Below are 26,375 nucleotides of genomic sequence, written 5' to 3' on the forward strand. Positions count from 1 at the left end.
TTATGACCAGCTAACATTTTAATGTAAGGTTTCGAACAGTAAATGAAAATGAAACAAAATGTAAACAAATTCATTTAAAGGTTTAGCAACTGACACGCATTGCATATTGTGCAAAACTGGATACAGTTTACCGAATTTTCAAACCAACAGTAAAAATGCAAATAAAACGTGCCAATAATAATTTATTTGCGTTATGTTAAATCAATTTAAATGTAGTTCTTTAACTCATGGCTCACTTTTGATTCAAAGTTTCAATGTGACGAGCTGCTCAGAACAGAAACAAAATTATTCTACAATTTTGGTGTTTTTTTTTCTGGTTATTTTCCGTTCACCCTTGTAGATTTGATCATTTTAGAATCTTTCCAAATGTTTTTTGAATTAAGTAAAACTTTTTCGGATGATTGTTTTCAAAATAAGTAACTCATACATTTATGTGGTGGTGTTTTTTTTTTTTTTTTGGTTTTTGTTTGTTCATTTGTTTTTGTTTTTGTGATCAGCTTCGGCCGATCACAGTTATGTCATATGAGGCATCCGGCAAATTTAACTATTTGCGCACGCATTGCGCCTTGCACCAATTTATTTACTATGCTATGACAACCTTATTTAAATCTTTAATTACACGTAGATTACTAAAACGGTAATCTTAACCTTTTGCCCTGAAAATAAAATAGAGTTACATGCATAATGGTTCAAATCATGTTTTTTTCAAATATGCGTAGGAATATTAGTCGGACGTATAATTCGCCTACTAAAGGTAAAGCTCATTCATGCCTTGCCATTTCGGAAATCAATAAAACGGTGCTTTATATAGTTCACTGCATTTTGCGTATATCATATAAACAGAGTTAATAAATGATTATAATGATATTTGATGCCGATCATTCCTTTAACACTGTTTTTATTTGCTGCAAACTTTCTCTATTAGAGAATGTTTTAAGTGGAAAAAAGATGAAAATGGTTAAATGATAAAAGGAATTATTGATAAGGCTAAATTGATATTGATAAATAGAAGATTAACAAACAAATTGATAAACATATGACAAAAATAGCCTTGTCACTCACAAAGCAACAAATCATGCCACGTTGCTGAAAAATCAACATTCTATTAAATGAACCAGTCAACTATTTAAACGATGTTCATTCACTCGCATATACGCATGTGGAAATTTACATATAATATGCATGTATATCATACTTTGGGAAACAAATCATCTTTTGTACGAAAACAAAAACAATTACAGTGAAATATTTTAATAAGATAAAAATCCAAACGAAATCGAAAGCATCACATGTCGTTGTACAAAGAAAATGACTTCAGTAAAAGACTGAAATAATCTGCAAAAAACATCAATTTGGATAAATGTTGATAGGAATATAAAATCTTGCTACCATGATGTTACTAAACAGCATTGTAGAACATATACCAGACAAGTTTACGAACAAATTTAGAAGTACAAAGATATCAAACAAGGAAGTTTAACTTAAATGTTTCGTGAATTGTTTACAATACTAAGGATTGGTTCTTACATTTATGTACTGGTGAATGAATCTGAAATGCCAACGGTCTAGATGTTGATTACAGACTTCCGTTTTCAAAAAGAACCAGAACATTTTATAAGATAATTGGAAAAAATAATTGGTAACCTTTTGTATTTTTTCAATATCTACTTAATCGGATTAATCAGTTTTATTAACAGTAACAATGATTCAAGGTTTGTTTTAACATTTTATAATTATACATAACACAAAACCAGATTAGAAATTAGTTCTAAACATGCATAATGTCCAAATTAAAGCACGAGAACAGGAAAAACACATCACAAAAAACACATCACAAATAGTTTAGTTACAGGGTAACACATAGTTAAATCAATAGTTAAACTCAATATCAAAGTAGGAAATGGAAATAGGTTTAAAGTTAAAAGATAAATTGCTTTTCTTATAAACAAAACCACAAAATCATTATAAATGCAGACAACAGTTTTGGGATCGAAACATTTACATATACATACAAATGACATAAATATTTTCATATCCGCCAAAAAAAAGTGATCATATTTCTACTAAAAGAAAAGAAAATGTTTTCGTAAAAACTAAAGTTTTCAAAGGTTACAATTATTTAGTGTTCAATTATGTATCTTCAAAAATTAGTGAGTAACACATAGTTAAATCAATAGTTAAACTCAGTATCAAAGTAGAAAATTGAAATTAGTTTTAAAGTAAAACAAAAATTGCTTTTCTTATAAACAAAACCACAAAATCAATATAAATGCAGTCTACAGTTTAAGAACGAAACATTTACATATACATGCAAAAGAAAATAACATTTTTATATCAGCCAAAAAAAAGTGATCATATTTGTACAATAAAGAAAAAGAAAATGTTTTTGTAAAAACTAAAGTTTTCAAAGGTTACAATTTTCTAGTGTTCAATTATGTATCTTAAACAATTAGTGAGTTACACATAGTTAAATCAATTGTTAAACTCAGTATCAAAGTAGGAAATTGAAATTACTTTTAAAGTAAAACAAATATTGCTTTTCTTATAAACAAAACCACAAAATCAATATAAATGGAGTTTACAGTTTTAGGAACGAAACATTTACATATACATGCAAAAGACAAAAACATTTTTATATCAGCCAAAAGAAAAAGTGATCATATTTGTACAAAAAAGAAAAAGAAAATTTTCCATTATGCTCCATTATGTATCTTCAACAATTTCCATATACACAGTCATTCAGGAGATACTCTGCCACGGCGTCGTGACAAAGCTGGTATTCCTCCTTTAAAAAAGAAAAACATTCCAATTATTCACCAGATACTGTGATACATGCATACATGTATATTTGACTATATACAATACGTACAAAATCGTAACAACAGTTAACTTGTTTAAAAGATAACACATTTTAAAGTAATAAGTGTCGGCTATTTTCCATGATTTTTTAACTAAACAGGTAGGAAAAATTGAAACCAAAAAAAAAAAAAAAAACACCGCTTACCACAGTGGAGACACACTCGGGTCTCCGTATCTGGATCTGACGTACAGCTGTAAAGATGTCCACCTCTTTGTCCACGGAGATCTGTTCTAACACGTTGTATACAACAAAGAATGGACCACAGCGTGTAGCTCCGTCACTTAATTGTAAACAAAATATAAAGCTTTAAGTTGATTTGTTCAAAAGAATAATAGGGCACACCTGTATCCCCTATATGATTGATACTTCCTAAAATGCATGATGTTTTATGTGGATAATATATAAAATAATGTTTGAAAATTTGTATTTAAACTACTTGTTATTTGGTAATATTTACATTTTCAACTGTGATTGCATTACGAATTAACTTTTGAACCACATAGCCCAATATTTTCATAAAAGATGAGCGACACAACATGTGCGTGCATTAAAGCATAACGGATAAACGACATTGGCTACGCTTCGTAGCAATACATAGCATGCGCTACATGAAAAATTGGTGGTTTTGAAATTTAGTTTTAAAGAGTAGAAATTGAAAATAATAGATATAAGCAATAAGAAACCACTGTTTGAATATTATGATGTAAAAACTTCCGTCGGTGCGTGGACAAACTTATCATTACACCCTTCGAGCTTTATTGGATTTGATCACGCCCTGTCCAAAATAATCACCTCATTATACACAAAGAATGATTCTTTATTCCTTACAACAACTGTATATGCTCATTTACCTTACAATAATGCATTGCGTAAAATAACATCTAATTTTAAGGTCACAATATTATTCTAATACATTTTGATATAAATTGGAAAATCGCTTTTTCTTTCTTAAATTCTTTTATATTAATGTAAGTAACAGTTTTTTTAAAGGGAAGTACCCTATTCGATCATAACACTTTAAACGTCCAGTATTACCTCGACAGAACTAGAACCCGTCCCTTTTCGTTCGTCTTTTCAGTTTTGACAGCCTTGATTACATCCAAAAGAATTCTTTTATCAGAAGTTTTCTGTTTTTCTCTCCATTTTGGGCATTCCAAAACAGTTATGTCCATTTGGTTAAACCCCTGAACAAAATAAAAACATAAATGCTTTAGTATATTTGAATAATAATAATGTACGTTGCTGCACCATTCCTTAAGATATCTAAATTATTTGAATGTTCGTATATTTAGTACTAAGTTGTTACTGAAATAAAGTTGTTGTATGAATGCTGTTATTCCTTTTTTCAATACTTTACTTAAGTTTTCCTTTAAAATATACCGTTGGCTGTATATTTAATCTGTTAATTGTGACGTTTGCGGCTTTAGTGGAGGATAGGTTCTTAATGTAGAACATTCCATCAAATTTTGTTTGGCCTTCCGTTGGATACCAATTGGATGTCTGTAAAAAAAATTACAGCATGTTCCGAATTTGAGGTTTACAGATATAAAGATCAATAGATATATAGGTAAATAGATAGGTAGATAAATGATGTTTAACAAAGACAAGATTTCCTATACCGATTCTATGTCCTTGAGTGGACACAGGAAAACGACAACACGTGCGTCAAAGTCCTTGATCAGTCTGAGAAAGTCCTCGGTGTTGTCTGGTAGAGGGTACTGGGCGCTGATCAGGGAGTCCTTCTCCAGGTACGACTGTATGAAACACATAAATTGACAAACATATATTGTACTCGAGAAAAATGTCAACTTCATTAGTTTATGACAGAAACTTCATTTGACTTGCCTTGCGTAAAAGATGTTTTAATAAGAATTACTATTATTGAATTATTGAAAGGAATTTTTGTTTATATGTAAAATATAAAAGGTCAACTTTAAATCAACCTCATGATATCAAAATCATTATGTCAAAATCAAACGTGTATATATTCGTTATATTCTACCTGGAGAAGAACAGCGTTGTAGTATGTGTTATGGCCCTTTATGTAGGACAGATGACACAAGAACTCTTCAACTACAATATACAAAAGTCTCAAAAATATAATCTGTTAAAGTTAGAAAAATGGGTATGTGAAATTGATTTTATTCTTCAATGAAACTTTTCTTTTTATTGTTTTCACCGATAAAAATTCACGAGTAAATATGATATAGTTCGTTGACGTATTGATTTGATATTCTTTACCAGGAAGTACGTTCTCTGTGTAGTTAGCTGATATCTGAGCCCGACCAGATATGTAATCTTGTTGTGTATACTCCTTTCTCAAGGACAGTAACTCCTACAAACATAGATTAAAAATCTTTTAAGCTTATTGATCAACTTGATGTTCAAACAAAAGAGTAACAAATAAGTTAGTCATTAACACTAAAATAACAATAATAAAATCCAACTGTAAATCTAAATTTCGATGTTCAGGTGTTTCTACCTCTAGATCGGAAGAATATAACTTCTTTTGCTCTACATCCCCACAGTTTGTATAACAGGAATGTTCTTGGTAGTAACTCAGAAACTTTTCTGTTTTCAAACATTTGGACCGACCACTGAAGGCGTCTCGTAGTGCTAGATATAGCAACCTGTACTGGTCCTTTGGGAAAAGAAAGTTATATTTTCACAAATACATGTCACCACATACACATGTATACTGGTATATTTCAAGATAGTTTAAAAAAGCATAAATTTACTTGTATAACGTATCATTACGTGAAACGCTTAACATTTAAAAATGATTTTGTCCACGTTGTAGTTTTGTACTGGTTGTGTTTTTTTTTAAATTTCTGAAATGCATTTAAACCACAATAATGATCGTTTCATGAAGATTTTAAATAATTTAAATGTACTTGTATTAAATATCAGTATGTTAAACAGTATACATTTTTAAAAAAAAATGTTTGATGAAGTTTGTAAATTTGTTTAGGTTGTATTTTGTAAAACATCATTCGACGTATTGGGCGAAATATTTGTCACGAGGAAAACATGTTGATCAAGGAAGAGACCCGGGAAACGACCTTAAAGGAAGACTGTTTGAATCACTCCATGTAAACAAAGACAGTAGAGTGCTTTGAAAGAGTAAAAAATTATTTCCTCTAAGTCAAATGTCATTTCCTTGATTTCAAATAAGATTTATTATACTAAATTTTCTTCCAATCAAGATGTTAAATTTCAATACGAAACCTTGATTACATAAGATGCTTTATTTTTTAAGGAAACTAAAATTCTGTAATCAATCAGCAAATTAAATAAAATCTGGATTGAGGATATTATTTAGAAGGAAATTTTATCCACGCGATAACAAAATCATTTCATGAGCATGCACAAATGCGGTTTTAAGCAACCAAAACAAAAAACCTGCCTGCTTTCTTTCTTCAATATCAAATTGAAAAAAAAGGTTGTAGAGAAAATGTTTCAAAATGATATTTAGTTTTATTTTTTTTAAGTGCCATTTACGATCATAAATACTGTGGTTTCATTAATTTTCAAGGGCATCAATTTTCGTGGATAAAGTGAAAATCAGAGTTTCAAGGATACGTAAATTCGTGGCCAATGACCCTATCAATACAAAATATTAATGAAAATTGCACTTCAATGAACATTTAATTTCGTGGATCAACTAAACAACGAAATCCACGAAAATTGGTATTCAACGAATATTGATGAAACCACAGTAATAATGTTTTTCATTCCTTCTCAATTTTACCATAAATGCACAGTAATACAAGCGAGATTTACTAGTAATTAAATTACAGTGTTTTTGATAAAAATATAACAATGACAATCTGGCAGGCACAACGAGATGATGGATGCAAAGTAATGAAATAAATAATATTAAATACATATATAGCTATGACACAATAAACAAACATAATGTTCGAGGGATGTTATTTTCAACTGTTGCCCTCCCAAACAAGCATTATTTAGGTAATTTTACTAAATGTCCTAATTTTAAAGAAAACTTTCTGATAACGTGAATTCTACGGCTGACCGTACGCGCATAATATTTGCGCATGTAGCAGATCGTTGTGTTACCCGATGTCATGTGTTTTGCCAACGCTGAGGGTTATAGTATATAAATAGTGCCTGTTTGGGAGGGAAACAGTTGAAAATGACACCCCGAGGAAACCATTGTCAACCGACGCAAACCGGAGGTTGACAATGGTTTTCGAGAGATGTCAATTTCAACTGTTATCCCCAAAAACACGCACTATTTATTTTATTATTCTGAATGTCTTAATTTTAGAGAATTTCTTTACTACTTTCATATAGAAATGACATGAATTCTATGGCAAACCGTACGCGCATGATTTACGTGCATGTAAGAATTCGTTGTGTTACCCGTTGCTAAATGTGTTGCTAGTGCTGAGGGTAATATAACGGATTATCAACTGCGTCTAAACCAATCAGATTTCAGTATTTAACATGAAAGTTAAAAAAAAACAGATTATAAACTGCGTTTAAACCAAACAGAATTCGATATTTAACTTTGAAAGTATAATAAAAAAAACACTTGTTGTTAGTTGGTGTGTTACTTCAAAGTGAGGTAAAACTGTAAAATGTTTGTATATATTTTAATTAATAAAAACACTCTACATCTCCCTGAATCATGTTCATTCTGTCCTTCCTCATCGTTCTGACGTACATCGGTACGTTGATTTTACCAGTTCTCTCCCCTTCTCGGTAGAGGGCGTCTAAGGCAATGTACGTTCCGGTCCTACCAACTCCTGCACTAAATTCAAATCAAACAATGAATATTTTTTGGAGATTTTGTTCTGGTAAACCTAACTTTTCAGTTTTTTGAAAACTATACAACATTGATTAGTGATGTAACTCAAATTTTGATAAGTACATTTGGTTGATAATAAAACAACCAAAACCTTTAACATAAACATTCTGACACAACATACGCAGTATTCGTATAAAAACATTTGTCAGCGTTAAATGTTTGAAATTTTTAATCCTATTAGTCGTTGTTTACTATGAAATAAGTGTTGAATCACTGTTAGATGTATAATACCCCCCCCCCCAAGAAAAAAAAAACCAGTTGTCGTTTGGTATATGTATAATTGTGTTCAATGTAAGGCAAATTTAATTAACCGGTAAAATGTTTATGAAATTCCAAGTATTTTGGTTTATCTCTTAGACGTGAAAAAATATAAATTTTTATTTTAAAAATGGCAGTAGTCATTTCTATCTCCTGCTGAGTGCATACATTCCCCACATTGTTACCTGCAGTGTACCACTGTGTACTTCCCAGCAGACTTAGCAGTGGCTCCGATCACGTGACGATGAAACACGACCAGACTGAGGGGATCGGCCACTCCATGATCTGACCACGTTGTGAAGTGGAACATCGTCACTTGACGGTCTGTTCTGGTCTACAAAGATAAGTTAAAAACAGGTGGACACAATCGAGTATCGTGTGATTTTTGCTTCATATCAAAATTCGCCCCTGGCGTCGAGGCGGGTATATTTCTATTACGACTTTGACATTGCTGTAAATAAATGGTCATAGTTTTGGCACCTCAGAAATAACCCTTTATACATTTTGTTCACTAAAATTTCTGAAATTGACTTTGTTAACAAACGATGGATAACATGCTCCTAGAAAAAACTAACCATTCAGGGAAAGTAACCAAACGGTTCCCTTTTCTTAACATTTCAATGATGCATTTTTGTTTGTTTCTTGTAAGGCCATGAAGAATTTTTCTCTTCTTTACATATTTTGAAGATTTAAAGGAGACCGATTCTACATGTGTAAATAGGCGAAACAATTTAACTTTTAAAAATTGTTGCTTCGTATGGATTTTTTTGATACTGTAATAACGGATACATCGTACAATGCAGCTGTAAGGCATTTAAACTCATTTGAGAATACTTTTTTACATTTTAGTTTGGTAATTTTTAATAAGCTGCGACTTAACGTTTGTCGAAAAAATAACACTTTAAAAAAAACACGAATTTACAGATAAGTGATTATAGTTTTCTTTTTGGAGCCTGCAAATTCATGTACATGTGTAATGCATCTTGAAACAAAATCGGAATTAAAAACGTCTTTAAAAATTATTTATGTTGAATTTTTCTTCACCCCCATTTTTTTTATGTTCATTAAAGATAAAACCCTTCTTTACTCCAAATTTTTAACAACGCGTTATAAATGATTTACATATTGGGAATTAGAATAAATGCTAATTGTAAAAATGGTTTGACCACCAATCATGGATTGCAATTATAAGGGAACTAAATGTGTGTTTGTTTTGTCAGGGATTTTGTGTATAGTTTTTATTGAAAGTGTGTTCGAATATGGATTCTCAAATTTTTGGCTGTCCATTTGCAACCTAGCAGTTAATTAATGTATTTAATGTTAATCCTAATGTTTGTGTTAAATTGAAAATTGGAATGCAAAAAATACAGCTCAAAATGTCAGCAAATGTTATGGAAGACAATGTATAAAAGACAGTACGGTATAATTCAGATATTTCGTAGTGTTATGAACAAGTTGATGTATTCCGCAATATCTGTAATTCGTCTTATTTTATACAAAAATTAGAAATATTAAGTATATGAAAGTTGCTCTGTATACGCTTTCTTATAAAAGACTGTAAAAAAAGCACAATGAGAATAACATTAAAATATTTTGTTTGAACCATACAGGAATCAGATACAGATTAAAGGGGATGTGCGGCCATCTTATACATTTGAGGATAAGAATGTAAGCATTTCTTGAACTGGCTTATTTCAGCCCTAGACTGGCCAAATGTTGCCAACAGATTCAAGATCAATACATATGAAGTTTTACATATCATTTTGTTTTAAAAGTATACATACAAGAACAGGACAATGCCTTTTTAATCTATCAAAACAGCTATCAAACTGTGCAGCTACAGACTTATTTGAATCTAATGGTTTTTGAGGCCCATTTTAAGAATAGGGTGCCCTCTTTTGCGACAAAGTTACAACTTAAATATGCAAGCTTAGACTTTTTCTCAACATATGATTGTAGAGAGGACACTAGGGAATCTCCTTGATATTTTTTCAGACTTCTAAAATTCAAAATAAGGCTGTAGTTGCGCAGTTCGACAGCTATTTTAATAGACTAAAAAGGCATTGTTCTGTTCTTGTATGAATAATCTGCATACAAAACAACATGTAGAATCTCATATTTACTGTTTTGTGTCTTTTGGCAACAGCTTTAGTCAGTTTCGGGCAGAGACAAGCCAGTTCAAGATATGTTTACATTCTTATCAAATGTACAAGATGGCCGCACACCCCCTTAAAGATGTGTGGAATGCTATATAAATGTATATGTTTTTAAATTGGTTATGTTAACTGTAGAGAACTTAGTTATAGCTATAAACAAGACTCGATATCAATTTGCTATATCCGTAAAACGCTATATCGGAATTTGTTTTATAACCGTAGATTTATTACAGCGATTTTTAAAAAAGAATTTGGCGAGAGACTCTTCAAAACTTCGCTATATTTAATATTTGGTTACATTCGTAATCCCTACTACAAGGGTTTCACTGATTTTAATTTGATAATATAAACCAGATTAAAAAAATTACGGTCAAATACGACCTGCAACAGTGATATGAATTTAATCATGATACACTTGTATATGACAAACCGCATCAAGTAAATCAAGGTAATTTTTGATTTTACTAATATCTAACAATGTTCAAAATGACTCACTTTAATGTGATAATATTTTTAATGAGAATATTGTGTTTAATGTTTTTTTCATAGAATTAAAAACAAGATTGAACGACAGATTGATACCATTTTCGGTATAATGCATTTTATAATGCTTTTAAGAACAAATTGTAATTTTGATTTTTACATAGATTTTATAAAATTACCAACGAATCACTTCATAGGGTACAAAAAGCCTCATACGCATTATAAATCAAAATACTATTCCCTATGAATATATTATAACAGTTTGATTTCATGCCCTGCCTACTTTTGATAATTTGTTATATTTTTAAATAATGTTTCAAACACGTCACTATAACGCTAAGAAATACGTGTATCAGAATGTTTCGTTTTTCTATAAAATCACATTTCATTGGTGTTTTAGATACAAGGGGCGTTATGGGGCTGAATTTGCTTGTGCCAATTAAGTTTAAAATTTGTGTACCCTTTACTGACATCTTCGAATATCTTCAGGGGTGTGTGCTAAACATTTTAGGCATACATCATTTTGAAATAAGATAAACTTCATTCTCCCGTTCTAAAACTGCATGCAAAGAAGACATTTATGATCGGAATGTGTCATCATAGGATCATGTAAAAATCGAATCAGCGCTTGTAATTGGAAATACGAAACATGGTATAGTCTAAACTAAGTTAAAGTCAAAGTAAGTAAAATATTCACAATGCTATTTTCCTTGGTATGAAGATAATCAAAACTATGTAGCATTTATTTCGAAAGGATTGTTTGTTTTCCTTTAATTTTAATTAGATTTGTTACCTACAATGTTATGTCAAATATTGTCATAATTCATTTTGTTTTACTACATGACACACATCATGTTATTAATATAATTTTCATTATTTATGTACAGTGCAGTGATGGAACTTTGCTTCAGCAACGACGCTTGATCACTTTTTAAAAACAAAACATGAATTGAAAATATAAAAAAAAATTGATAGAAACAACAAATAAAAAAAAATTGGTTGGTAGTTTGGTATTGTGGTTATGCTCCTTTTTTATTATAAAAATGTTTGTGTTGTGTTTAATTTCATAATTAATACTTAGACATTTCTATTATTACAACAATCTATATGCAAACTTTACCTGTACTAAATATAACATATACTTCATTTCAGTCCTGTTTTAAAAGATATCCCATATACTATTAAAGGCAATTTCCATGCATGTCTCGCACTGCTAACATTATATTTTAATTATGATGTTTTACCGATTTGTTGTGTATCTTGAATCGCCTGATGATGTACTCAGCGTAGGTTTTCTCCTCCAGATGTCTGACGGTCAACGTCCCGCCCTGTAGTTTGTCGTTAATATCGGGCCAGTACTGGGCGCACTTGTTCTGCCATTATGAAAAATATTTATGGGAAGCGTAAAAAAAGTGCGAATATCCCTTTCAAAGCAATGCAAAGTTGAGCTTAACATTTAGAAAGTTCAGAATAATTAATCTATTAAACATCAAAGTGCCACATAGCTATCAGGGTTGCATGGCTTTTGCATACATATGGAGTTGATTTTAGAAATAAATACTGAACAATATCTAGCATTGACTGTTTTAAAATTGTCATCAATTTATATATCCTTTAGATATAGTTATACAAGAGGACGACATGTCTTGGCGGCCACTTGAGTATCGTAGCCCTTAGATCGATCTTTCAGAGTCCTTGTTTGCATTTTAGGCTTCGTTTTAGGAGTATTAACCCTAATCAAGACTCTCCTGACTGTTACTCATTTGACGTTTGCAAACAAATCCAATAAAGGGGGGGGGGGGGTCTTTTATAATATTCATAATATTCACAGTTTCATTAACAAAGAAAATAAGATGGATATAGATTATTTTATTGCTACAAGCATACATTGCATGAAATGAAAGTCTTTAAGATGAAGTTATTTTTTTTAATTCTTAACGTACGACTCAAAACGACTACCAGCAGAAGGCTACCTAATAGATTTAAGTGACAGAAAATATGTTAAAAATGGCTATATTTGTCACCTATCAATGACAAGTCATGACCTCCGCCTTATGAACAGTTAGTTTTACAATCCAAGAAGATAACATAGTGGGGACAATAACAATGTATTTATGTTTAATGTTTATCTCCATCGATTGTGAAAGTACAGATGAAAATATTAGAAAGTGTTATATATTTTCCCTATGTGGCCATATTGGCCTTACCTATGGTTCTAAACTCCTGACTAGGACATGTATTTCAAAATTCAAGTATATGGTTCCGTGGGTATCACATAATGCTGCATTTAGTTTTCTTCAAATATATATTGGAGTATAGAAGGATTTCATAAATTTCCCTATGAAGCCCTACTGATCCCACCCTCAGGTCTGAACTTTTGACTAAATGTCCATAAATTTCAAAATATTAGTAGACAGCTTTAATTTAATCGTAACTATTTATTTAGTTTCGCTAAGATGTATACGGAAATCAAAAAAGTAGAATTTCTTAGATTTTATACATTTTCACTATATGGTCATATTGGCCCTACCATAGGATCTAAACCCCTGACCCAGGAGCCATTGATTTCACAATTTTGGTAGAGGGCTTCATGGCATTATATGCACTATTTTTTTTTCAAGTGTGTGGAAGTAGGGATTTTTTTTAGAGTGTCTTTTGTTTTACATATATTGCCCCGCCCATGAGACTCCGTGGGTGGTAAGGTAATATCTTCCAGAACGTATACTCATCGTATCCTAAAAATTCTTCAAATTAAATGTAGAAGCATTTGGCCTTGTTGTTTTAAAGCATTTTTAACAGGCGACCCACGACGAAGACGAAGACCAATTGCAATAGGTCACCTTAGTGACTCAAAAAGTGTCCTAAAAAGACGGAAACGCAATTTTGATTGTCATAGCGGCAATGTATTTTTGATGCTATTACAAACGAACGTAAAATGTATGTATTATGTGTTCACCTTTGTGCCCTCAGTAAGATTAGTCAAACAGACAATGTTACAGACTTCCTCCTGCCAAATCATGGTCCAGAAATCTGCTATTGTTTTTGGTTTCGGACCTTGCGAGGATTTAAAAAAAAATAATAAGTAGAAATTTAAGTATTGATTACAATTAAAATAATAGAACTATAAATGAAAGGTCGATTATATAATTATAAGGTTACCCTGGGTGGCAATATATGTCCGCATTTCTTTAGTATCCTATTAAAATAAATTCCATTCAATTCTAATGAAATATTGCTAAAAAAGCTTTTATTAATTAAAAGGTATGATGTATTCGTTTATATGAAAGACATCAGAAATTAAATACTTGCTTCAATGTAATTAGCATTGATGTACCCCACTTGGTCGCTGGCCGCGTCCTTTAATATAACTCGAGAGTGATCATCTAGAACCAGAAACAAATCCATTTATTTTATGCTAATTTTACTTTTCACATTATCTGAATCGGTTAAAATACGTACATGGGAATATGGTGGTGTATCTATTTTTAACTTTGTTTTCCGGTTTCTTTCCCTCTACGCAAGGGTGAAGCTCACCTCGAGGTATGTCCTGTAATGTACGTGTTATACATTTTTACCGTCTATGATAAAGTATTTCTTCAACAATTTAGAAAATGTAAAAGAAAATAAAAGTAAGTCATTGAAAGTAAAAAAAAAAATCTTACATGGTATTCACTCTTAAATCCAGCGTTTTCATTCAAAGACATGTTTGATATCTGTGCTTTCATATTCCTGACAGGAATGTTCTTATTGGTTCGAGGACCCCTTTTTGTTTTCTCAGGCAAAGCATATGTAGTATTTTCAATGTCATAAGTGTTTGATCTACAACCTATCATGATTAGAATTTTTACAATTTTTGGGGAGTTTTCTGTAATAATGATAATACTGCACCATCCTTTAAAATAATGAAATAAAACTAAACAAACACATCAGTTTACTTACTCTGTATGTTAGAAAGTTCTGTATTATGTTCCTTTTTGTTAATCGGCTTAGCTTCCATCATAAATGACTGTAGTTTCGCCATGTTTGTTGATTTTCGTTTAAGGCTAGATAAATTGATTAGAAAAAAGTAAAGTGCATAACTCTTAACGACCCATGTACCTGCGGACCATGATCAGAAAATTAAACAAAGTTCAATCAAATTATAAAATTAAATAAAGTTAATGCTAAGTAAAAATCAACTTGAGATAATTGTCTGTTTTCTTCATTTATGAGGGTTTAAAGCATACCGCATTGCGAAAAACGCCAGGATAACTCCGATAACTAAAATCACAGATGAACCAACCGTTCCTCCAACAGTAACAGCCTCAGTGTCTGATGGATTTGGTTTGTTAGTATACAAATCTTCTACAGAGACTTATTCAAATAAGAAAAAAATATTAACATTAAAAACAATAATGCGTTTTGTTAATAATTGGTCTAAAAATAATCATAAAAGGCATCTTTGAAAAAAATGTATGTATAGGTTTCCACATTCTGTAAATAAGGTTAAAAATTTGATAAGTTATCGCCCTTAAACAACTTTCAATTGACATTTTTGAGATCGGCTTCGGCCGATCACTGTTGTGTCCATCTGAGGCATCCGGCAAATGCATCCACGTGCGCACACATTCCGCTTGCATAAGTAGTTCTTATAAAAACTTGAAGTTTGGTTGAGTATTTATATAACATTTTACTCAGTTTTATTTCAATTTATTTACCTTAAGAGATGCAAACATACATAAAATACAGTTCGACCTGTTAATTCAAGAATGCACATTTTGTCTCACGCGTAAGAATTTCGATCGAAAGATTTATTCAGTAATGCAGTTGATCTCGATGAACTGGCCTCAATCATAAGAAGATGCTCCATGAACTGACCTCGATATATTGATGTTGCATAATAGTAGCTAGGAAGACGGCTTGATTCATAAACAAGGTTACGTTATAATGCGACCTCGATAGAAAGTAATGATGGCATTCAATGTTTTTCAGTCGCATTAAATTATTTTAATACAACTTATTCAATGCTCTTGGAAGAGCCCTACTCAGTATTCTGAGGAAGAAGAAGATACATTAACATTTAATAATTACGTTAACATTATAAAACTAGACAAGGAGTTTACGAACGGTTTTCCCAAATGTATTTCAAAATTAAATTTGTTGACGGTTTATAATGATAAAATTATGGTGTACAGATTCAAAATATTCTATATTTTGTATAAATACAGTACTTTTTAAATTATTTTACATCAAACTTATCATGTTGATTGCATCTAGCTATCAATATATCATTATTGCCGATCATTCCTTTAAAAGGAATACTTGTTTGTTCTGCTACGATTTACAAATCAAAGTACTCAGAGTACTGAAAGACGGGGTCTTGAAAGTTTGAATTTGTAATTGTCCTGGATTTCCTCGATTATGCTTCCCAGATTTATGAGTTTGAATTAGTTGTTACAATCTATGTTAATTTCGGCTTTTTTGCAATTTTCTGGTACTTTGTCTAAATTTTACTCAATCCCGGCCTTCATAATTGTAGAAAATTGACACAACGGTATATTATGTAAATTAAGACCCCAAGGAAAAATTTTAGAAATTACTACTAATCGGGAAAATCAAACAAATATATCAAAGTAAATAATTTTAATAATTAGATTTATTCAATTTTGTGATTAAAGGGAAAATCCACAAGTCGGACGGTATCCGTAATAACAGTTTTATGAAAACCCCGAAAACTCTAAAACTACTGAATTAAGAAAGAAAGTGAACATTTGTATACCGATAACAAACACAGGCACCTGACGTTAGAATTTTTTTTTTTTTACAATAAGATTTCAAGAACTTTGACAATAAAAAGATTTGTCAAGGTCGCCATTTTGATTTTTAAGACCGACTTATCTGACACGACTTTCTTCATTTGCGATTCATGCAAAATTAATAGGTAAAAATGAATCCGTTCGCCACTTACTACTTTTTTGTGTAAACTCGTGCATCACCCAGACGAATTACGATGCAACCGTTCCTTTCATTAAAAACCGTAATCCGAAAATCAGAGACAAAAAACAGAGATTGTCAACTCCGCCATTAGCGTGTAAATGTTACGGGACAAACCTTATTTTGAGAACTACAAGTGCAACAGCAATATTGTATAAGTCATTAAGTTTGAACCTGATAGTGAACATGAACCTGTAAATAGTTTAAGCATGTTTTATTTCTGAAATATTTACAAAAACTCTTTATTTAGTTTTTAAATTACTTTTTTAAAACTTATTGACTTTTCACAAAGTAATGGTAATGCATTACTTTACTCAAGTAATGGTAATGTAATGCATTGTAATTACGTCCAAAAAATTAAGTAATGGTAATAATAATTTTATGCCCTAATTCATGAAGTTATGGTAATGTTTTGCATTATTTTACAATGTAATTCACCCAAAGCCTTATTCCAACTAAGCCGGAAAACATGAACATTAACATTTAACTTGGTTCTTCAATCGATAAGATTGTATACATTATATGATGTATTAGTCTTCAAAAATGTATAATCTGTTATAGATTTTGCTTACAATGCATTGTTTAAAATTTAAATTCAGTTTAAATAACTAAAGAGCCAACGAACGAGAAGGCAAATTCAGACTTGTTTTTATTTTCTTTGTACAAAATGCCTTTAGAGACGAAAAGCAGTCATACCGCAAGTAGTCTGGAAGCCAATGAAACACCTATTTGATTTGTAAAACATCTGTATCTAACCAGTCCCGATTTTAACTTCGACTTGCGCATGAAGTTTGGTAGTATTAAGGTGAAAGATTGTCAAAATAAAATTCACAACTTTTTAAAAATGGCACATTGCATTTGGGAACTTTCCACCATCAATCTCTTCTATTGATTAATGAGCTCGTACACCAGCTGAATCGTCACCGGCACTGTTCAATCAATTACGTAACTCATTCCACATTTGAACCCGAGCAAGAATATTTTGATCAATAAAACTATTTGTTTATTTTCTAAATAGAATTTTGTTTATACATAGAGGACTTAAAAAGATTTAATGCGTATTTTTGTAATACATATTTACTGAAATGCATGAACACTTTCTGCACTATTTTCTTACGCGTAGACTCAATTCATGTGGTCTACGCGTGCCTTCCGGTTTGAGACTTCGACTGACAGTAAACCAATAGACCCGTCTAAAAACGAATTCATGAAATGTTCAGCTATGTGAACGTCATGTACTCTGATACACCTGGGCCAAGAGAATGTACCTTGTAATTTCCGGTAATTTCCGGTCGTTACAACCCATACTCCCTAAACTCAATTTTTCAACTTTTTCGTTTTAAAATGTTTTTCTATTATATTTAAATGGTTTATTCTGACGCTAAATGCAGAATATGTAATATGTTTTTAGATAAATCGACGCATTCTCTAGATTTTGAAGTGTGAAGAGTTTGCCAATGACCATAGTGACGACTTCCTTCCCCTTGTTTTGTGCTTAGATTTAAGATCTATCTGCAAAAATTATAGATTTTATTTTTTCTGTTCTAATTATTTTCACATTACAATTGATTTTTTTTCGGGGTATTTTCCATTGAGTTCATCAGACATTTATGTTCTTTCTTTACCGATTTTTTTTAGAAAGGGCTGAATCGATTTGGGTATTTTTTTTTTATATTTTTTTGTTTTATTTTTATCTAAAGCTATTCCTTTTCGAAAATCTATTTTTTGTGAAAACTATTGCTCTTTTTTTTCCAGATGACAGTCATGTCTGTGCAAAAGCTCAAGCACAATAAAATTGAGATTTTTGAAACTTTCCATGATTAAAGACGAAATACGTAAGTTATGCAATGATAATTCAAATTTTAAGGAAGTTCGTCGCATGAATGCTCAGTTCAATCGGCATTTAAGTTACCATATTTAAATGAAATACGTTTCTTATGATGACTTTTTATCTATTTGGTCATACCTACTTTGTTAACAAATACTGAACACATTCGTGCACAATAACAATAATAACATAATAAACAAATTCATCCCTCAAATCAAGGACTCGGAGAGGCCGAAAGCATTTAAACCATAACTCTCTAACAATCAATATTTTATCAAATACTGAAACAAAACTGATTATTTTAATAATCTGTAAAGATATGAAAAAAATTGTCATATATTACTTAAAAAATCAATAAATCTGTCACACTTTATATATGGTTTAGAGACATACATAAATACACTATACGCAGTATAAAACAACATTTTTCTAAAATATATATTTTTATAGCCTTTCAATGTATTCATAATGGTAAAGATGAAAAGAATTTTCTTCATAATCTTTATTTACTAGATTTCTCAAGAAAGAAAATAAACTTCTAAATACCGCGGTAGTTGTACAACTAAAATTCCTTAAATAACGCACGACCTTTTATTCCATTTCAAGAAAAAAAAGACTCCTCGTTTAAATAAGTGGTCGGTATCGGCTATCATACTTTAAAATATGTCGTAAATAATCAACATTTTAATATGATATTAAAAATATTTAAAAAATACTATTAATCTAAAGAGTCTGCCAACATTTTAGCTTGCTTCGTTTAAAATTTGATTGAAGACCAACTCGTTACTTTCAACGACATTTTTTGTTTTGAAGGAATTTCAACGTTGACTTAATGACACACTTTTTTTTTCCTCATTTTTCTTTTTTTTTTTTTTGGGGGGGGGGGGGGGGGTAAAAAGTGTAATGATTGCCTTAATGCTTGTTTTATTCTGTATTTTTGCCATACCATGTCAATAATTAATATAAAAACTAGCCACTATTTCGTTGCGAATGGATTATCCGTTTGATTATAAAATTATTTAAAATGTTGACATTTGGTACGAGTTACTATATTAACTTCCTTTTAAACCAACTTTTTGACCTACATTGCAAAATGAAGATTTTTGGAAAATGTCATTTTTAAACTTTAATCTCTGCAATGCGTTGTCCGATTTTAAAACGGTTTTTAGTTTTGTAATCAGTACAAAAATGTCTACAAAACGTTTATGCTTTAAAATTCCAAAAATCGAAATTTTGGAATCATTATCGGTGACGACCGGAAGTGACGAACGAGCTGCTCCTATTAAGTTTTTTAAGTTAAAACATATTCTCAAGGGAAAAAAAATGTAAATTGGTTGTAGTTTGTTTCTTGGATAAAATGATAAAATATACATGTATTTTCGCCACAATAAAATTTTAAAAGGAAAGATTTGAGATATTTTGGTATTGAACTTCAAAAAGCTCATGACACACAATTGCGTATTAATTTACCATGTACTTAAAAACGTAGAAATTGTGTTGAACTGAGTAAACAAAGCTAAAAAATAGTAACTTTTTAGGTTTGTCTGTAAGGTTCAAACTATTACAAAATTATAAAACAAAATTCGCTCTGGAAAATTACCTATTGTACAATTATCAGCAGTTGAACCTGCGGCACAAATACATAATCCGTCAGTGTGTCGACATATGTCAGGACTACAGCTTGGTGAACATACCCGGGAACAGTTTGTTCCAAAATATCCTTTTGAGCAAGCTAGAGGATAGAACACAAAAAGGAATCATTATTGGTATAAACTATTATATCTACAGGGGCAAAACAATCCATATAATAAGTTATATATCTTCATTGTAAAGAACATTAAAACGATCAAGAGTTAATAATGTCATATGGATATCCAAAAACATTTTCTTTGGGGTCCAGTAGTTTGTATTAGTTATTACATCCATTCCAAACCTCTCTTCCCCCAAAAAAGTAAAAAAAAAAATCTACCCCTTCTCTGAAAAACATAAACCAACAAAACCAAAAAAAAAGATCTTTCAAATCTTTTGATTTTTAACGAATTGCAAAATATTTGCATAGCAATAATATAAAAAAAATGACTGAAATAATTATTCAATAATGAAAATATGGGATCTAGACAGTTCACCTTATTATCAAACTTTTACGCATTTGTCAAAAAGCACACATGAATATTACACTGGCAAAAGTGACTCGCGTGAATTTAATATGAAATTCGCATTAATTCCATGCGAATTCTTCGCATGAGAAAGATACGAATAGTAACAGGCATGAATTTCATGCGAAAACTTAATGCAATTTTGATATGATTTTTATGTGAATACCACACAATTAAAATTCCGCGCGATATTTATGCGAAATTGTTTATTCAATGTTTTATTGTTGTTTGCTGCAAATGCCATACAAATATTACCTTACAAAATACTGTGCAGCTTAATTTAATTATCTTGAAATCTTATATGATCTCGTTTTATCTAAATTTGAGAATATAATCTCATATTGTAAAGAAATCTGAAGTCCTTATTGATGCGCTAAATAAAGAACTAACAGAAAACAATGGGGATTATCTTTAAGGGATAATCTTCTTTATTCCGATAAGCGCAAAATTAAAATTTCTTCTTTTTCCTCTTCTTTAACAGGCTTGTTTATTCATCAGACTGCAAGAAAATTTACATGATGCAGTGTACATATACTTTTCATAATTCTGAATGGCATATCTATTTTGAATGCACATTATTATTATTGGTATATATATATATATATATATATATATATATATATATATATATATATATATATATATATATATATATATATATATATATATATATATATATATATATATATATATATATATATATATATATATATTATTCTAAACTATGCTAAACGATACTTAGTTTTACTAAATGATTTCATTCATGATTGGGTGCAGAATATAAGTAATACAACTATTGTATTCATTACACTCATGATTGGCTATCTTTTTTTAATAATTCACAACTCCTACACAAATTCTTGACAACACTAAACTGTTCTTCTTACTGAACTGTGCACCTACTCTTATTGGTGGAAAGACATTCTGGAGAAAAATGGAAGGATCTGTTCTTCTCGTCTATGGATTTCGATCTAATGAACTTAGAATAAAACAAACATATTTAATAAACAGTTTACAAGCTTTGGATTGACTCGAACAATCTTAGTATCATAGTACTTTGATTTATCCTCACCTTTTATACAGCCAAACAGCTAGGCATGTCATCATGTTCACACCTCCGTCAAAATAGTAACAACCCCACATGTGTAGGGATGTGTTTGTCAAGCTACAATGAAATAGATATCAGCTATTTTTTACATAAGCCTATAAGATTACGCTTATGAAGGATAGGATTATAAGGGTCACTGATCATCATCATGTAACAGTTATACTTCGACTTTATCATGCAGTTAATTGTAAAGGAATTTTTCCATTAAATGCAAAAAAAAATAAATGTTTTTCTTTTAGTAGTAACGTTTGTAAACCTTGTCAATGTTTCTCACCTCTGTCAATCACTCTTCACTGAACTCGAGTCTCGAACTCGTTCCTGCTGACGTCACATATTGCGTATATGTTCGGTACTGAGAACCATCAAGATGATGATTGACTTAGTGTTAGTGTGATATACCAACACGCAATAAACAAATGAGATTTTATAACTTAGATATGGTTAAAATAGTTAATTTTAAATACAAGGTTTTTATTAATCAACACTGTTATATACATGTTTAACCGCTGAACAATTATATTGTTAATACAGTGCTGCTATCGTGAAAGTTGACAAAACTATCCTATCCTATATCCTTTGTCCTGCATCCTATCCTGCAAATAAGCTCTATCCTATCCTATCCTATCCTATCCCATACCTTCAAAATATAGGAATGCAAGTTGAATGAAACAAAATTTAAGAATTAAATGATTTTATCAATTACTGAGTAATGTAGTACTCAAAATGAATAACTAAATCTTAAAACCGAATATTCTTCGAGCGGAATAACGTACTTACCTTTGCTTTGGTAAAATTATATCGTACGCGGGATGGACACAATCGATGCGTCGATTTACCCAAATGGACCCAAATGGAACGTAAAATGACCCAAATGAACCCAAATGGAGGCCAAATGGACCCTAATGGAAATTGAATGGCCTAATTGAAGATTTTATTTAATGAAGAATCAATAAATATGAATTCTAAAACGACAATTTTGTTGTGTTGTTAATGATTTTTTATTGATATATGAATTGATATATAACTGTTAATAACACTGTTGATATATAATCATTTCGAGATACTAGTACCTTTTTAATTATAACAATATAATTCAAATATATATTTTCGATATTGGAAGATAAAGTACCATAGTTGTCTTCTAAATATAGATGTATATAAGTTAGTTAGATTGCAAATTCTTGATATGCATGTTAAATAATTTAAGTGCTGTAAATGCAGTGCTGTTCGGTTGTTTCTTCTAATAGGGCATTTAATAAAATAGTAGCTCAAACCAATCATGTAGTGCATGTTTTGATATGATGTTTTTTGTTTGCTTATACATGTACCGTATGTGGTTCATTTTCCATGCATCAAATTTTGAATTACTTTTTGATTGTTGATCCATGTTTGGGCTGAAAATTGTTTAAGGTCATATGGAATTAGAATCTAATTATTAATTATTTGAAGATACATATTTTATTTTTAAACATAAACATATTTTTTTGCTTGGAAATTATAATTTTTATGTTTAATTTTTCAATTTATTCTTTTGGCTTTAAATATTTTTATTTCAAAATTATGGCTCGTATTGGGATAGCTTCAACGAGGCAAGAGCTGGGCAACGTTATACTACTTATAACTGCTAACAATCCAAAACATAGATTCGAAAAAAATATTACAATCATGTATTTAAATCATGAAACTAATTGATAAGTCTACATTATCAAATTCTTTTTCCAATTTTCAATTATAAAAACCCATTATATTTAAGATAATGATTGAAATTATGAAATATTATCTTCAATTATGCCATTCAATTTCCATTTGTTTCCATTTGAGTTTCCATTTGGGTCCATTTGTTTCCATTTGGGTTTCGATTTGGGCTCCATTTGGGTTCATTTGGGTCCATTTGGGTCATTTAACGTTCCATTTGGGTCCATTTGGGTAAATCGACGCACCCGACACAATAATCTAAACAAACAGGTAAGCGATTCGATTTTTGGTTTTTATTATATTTATGCATAAAAAACAGATAAACAACTTCGATGCACTTATTGAGGAACTGTTAAGTCACATATTTTTATCAAACTATTTTCTTATCACATATAACTGAGCGTAATTATCATTATTCGAGCGATTCGTTCGGCGATAAATGTAAACACGATCTGGAAATAAATAATTCCTTTAGGAAGTTTATATCGTTTATGGTTCAACCAATCGGAGTAATTTTTAAAGTATAAATTCTTTAGCATTATAGCTAGCTAACATTTATTAATTCGATATGTTCAGGTTAATATCGGACAGAAATATGCGTCCCTGTTATTGGGCATCGAATAATTTATATGAAACGTGAAGCAATGTCTATTTCTCGTATACATGTTTATCTTTTAAAATGCCGAATTGGTCGTTTATAAATTCAAGCTTTTTTTACTTTGCAGACTTTAAATGAAGTAAATACAGAAATCTATTTCTGACGAATTCTCGCAGTAACTCCGTACTTGCGTACAAATTGACAAAGATGTAGCGCCGACATTTTAGCGCGCATCGATGTTATGCACCGCGTTCTTGATATATTAATTATTCTTAAATGGTTTAACTTGTAAAACGTATTACATTGACATTGAAAATACATTGTTAATCCAATTTTCGTTTCGCAAAATAACTTTAAAATTTATACTCGAATCTGATTGGCTACAGGATGCAGGATAGGATAGAACTTAACTTTTATATTTCTTTCATGTATCGTGCATCCTATCCTATCCTATCCTTGCCAACTTTCAGGATAGCAGCACTGTATTAAACCTAGACGTAGATCTTTAACTAACGTTATACAGTGGAAATTCGTGTTTTTCCATAAGCTACCGATCAATGTCTTTCTTTACTCTGCAATTTAACAAAATCTAAGTTCATGTATATCTAATTCAACAATGAATGAATACAGTATAAACGTAAGGATTTAAAATAAGTCAACATATATATCAAACATGCGATTGCTATAATTGATCTCATTTCATGCCCGGATCCAGAAAAGTTTTTCCGGATTGTCCGTAGGTTAATTGAGCAACACAGTTTGGGGGGGGGGGGGGGGGTCGTAAGCATATCTTTGAAAATGTAATAATGTGAATATATAAAATTTTGACAGAACTATATATGATACGAATTAAATTTTGCCCCCCTAATTCGCCATTATTTTAAGTATGTCGGGTACAAACAATGTTGTTATTTTTTGGAAGAGGTGATATTATATATATTTTCCACATTTTTTGATTTATTTGCACTCACTTGTAGTATATGACTTCAGAAGTGACACTATTTCTATAATTCAATCAAAATCGGTCAAATATTGATATTTTTCTTATCGTTTTACTAATAGGAAATGAAGAGCGCATGCAGGTATATGTCAATTGGAGATTTATTGCAATGATTGTGTTTAAAGGGGCATGGTCACGATTTTGGTCAAATTTTATTTTTCTGTTCTTATTATTTGCAACGCTTTAAAAATGCATTTCTAATGATCAAATGAAATTTGGGTGCCAGTCGTTGAGTTTTAAGCAAGATACAGGGCTCACAATTCTTTGTCATGTAAACAAGGCTCGTGCCATGTTTTTGTTTACATGTGTTCAATGTACGAGTGAAAAATCTCTTAAAGCTGGTTTGTCTACCTTATTATTCATTTAAGCATAAATAACCAGTTCCTAACGATTAACACATTTATTGTGGGTATAAAACTGGAATTTTCACTTCAACATTCGAAATGTAAACAAACGCTTTGTTTACATAGCGAATAATTGTAAGCTTTGTAACTCGCTTATAGCTCATCAAATGTGTATCGTCCCGATCCTCTCAAATTGTTGTTTAACTGCATTCCACCTGTATCTCAAACGACCGTGTAGTGAGCGACCAGCGCGCTAGTTTCCCTACGTCATCAACAGCAAGATTTTTGTCTTGCCTAGATGGCCAAGTGGTTAGCGCGGTGGCCGCTCACTGCCAGGAGAATGGGTTCCAGAGGTCGTGAGTTCAAGCCCCGGCCGGGGCGGTGGTGGAGCTCCAAAAAGGTGAATTTCTCTGTGCTTTATATATATAAGCTGCTTTAAATGGAAGAATGTTTTTAAAGATATGTCATAATTCAAAGGTTCATATCAAAAACATGCAATTTTCATGTGTTTGTATCAATTTTTAATCACATTATAATTCACCTGAAAATTTTACAATTTTCGTGCGAATATCACGCGAACATATAAGCATGATATTCGCATGAGAAACTTTTCGTCTGATTTTCGCATGAATTTCGTCTGATTAACTCACGAAAAGTAGCATGCATGAAAATCATTCGAGCCACTATTTCCTGTGTACATTACAAATGAACTAATAAATAGCTCTTACACTTGTTACAATATGTTCCTACGAAACCGTCCAGACAGCCACCCGCACACTCTCCACTAACATAGTTACATGTATCCTTGACTAAACAATACTCGCTACAACGTTTGATGCAGGCCAATCCAAATTGCCCAGCCGGACACTCTATCAAAGAGATAACCAATTTGTTACTTTAGCAGTATTTTAAGACTTAACTGTCGTCAGAGTATGTAGTCAACTAATAAGTTTACATGGTCAAATCAATGTTGCTTTTTTGGTCAGATTATCTTTAAATGTACCTTTGCTACAGTCATCGTTTGTATATCCTGGTTCACACCCACCATTACAATGACCTGTCTGTTTGTTACATGGAGAATC

The 26,375-nt window shown here is 31.1% G+C and overlaps 1 protein-coding gene across 1 annotated transcript in view; it reads right to left on the minus strand.

Moving 5' to 3' along the window:
* Positions 1-2,699: 2,699 nt before the first annotated feature.
* LOC128172973 (receptor-type tyrosine-protein phosphatase epsilon-like) overlaps positions 2,700-26,375 on the minus strand; it is an 86,823-nt gene continuing 63,147 nt past the window's right edge. Inside the window, exons 8-25 of the mRNA XM_052838715.1 lie at positions 14,818-14,944; positions 14,531-14,634; positions 14,254-14,417; positions 14,051-14,138; positions 13,901-13,974; positions 13,751-13,787; positions 13,548-13,645; positions 11,836-11,964; positions 8,138-8,286; positions 7,502-7,637; positions 5,343-5,501; positions 5,102-5,195; positions 4,863-4,933; positions 4,480-4,614; positions 4,241-4,360; positions 3,896-4,044; positions 3,005-3,140; positions 2,700-2,785 (exon numbers count right to left, since the gene is read on the minus strand). Coding sequence (XP_052694675.1) covers positions 2,714-2,785; positions 3,005-3,140; positions 3,896-4,044; positions 4,241-4,360; positions 4,480-4,614; positions 4,863-4,933; positions 5,102-5,195; positions 5,343-5,501; positions 7,502-7,637; positions 8,138-8,286; positions 11,836-11,964; positions 13,548-13,645; positions 13,751-13,787; positions 13,901-13,974; positions 14,051-14,138; positions 14,254-14,417; positions 14,531-14,634; positions 14,818-14,944 — 2,042 coding nt within the window. The 3' untranslated portion in view covers positions 2,700-2,713. The remainder of the gene's footprint in view (positions 2,786-3,004; positions 3,141-3,895; positions 4,045-4,240; positions 4,361-4,479; positions 4,615-4,862; positions 4,934-5,101; positions 5,196-5,342; positions 5,502-7,501; positions 7,638-8,137; positions 8,287-11,835; positions 11,965-13,547; positions 13,646-13,750; positions 13,788-13,900; positions 13,975-14,050; positions 14,139-14,253; positions 14,418-14,530; positions 14,635-14,817; positions 14,945-26,375) is intronic.

The sequence above is a fragment of the Crassostrea angulata genome, chromosome 2 (genome assembly GCF_025612915.1).
Source record: "Crassostrea angulata isolate pt1a10 chromosome 2, ASM2561291v2, whole genome shotgun sequence".
In the NCBI taxonomy this organism is placed as follows: Eukaryota; Metazoa; Mollusca; class Bivalvia; order Ostreida; family Ostreidae; genus Magallana; species Magallana angulata.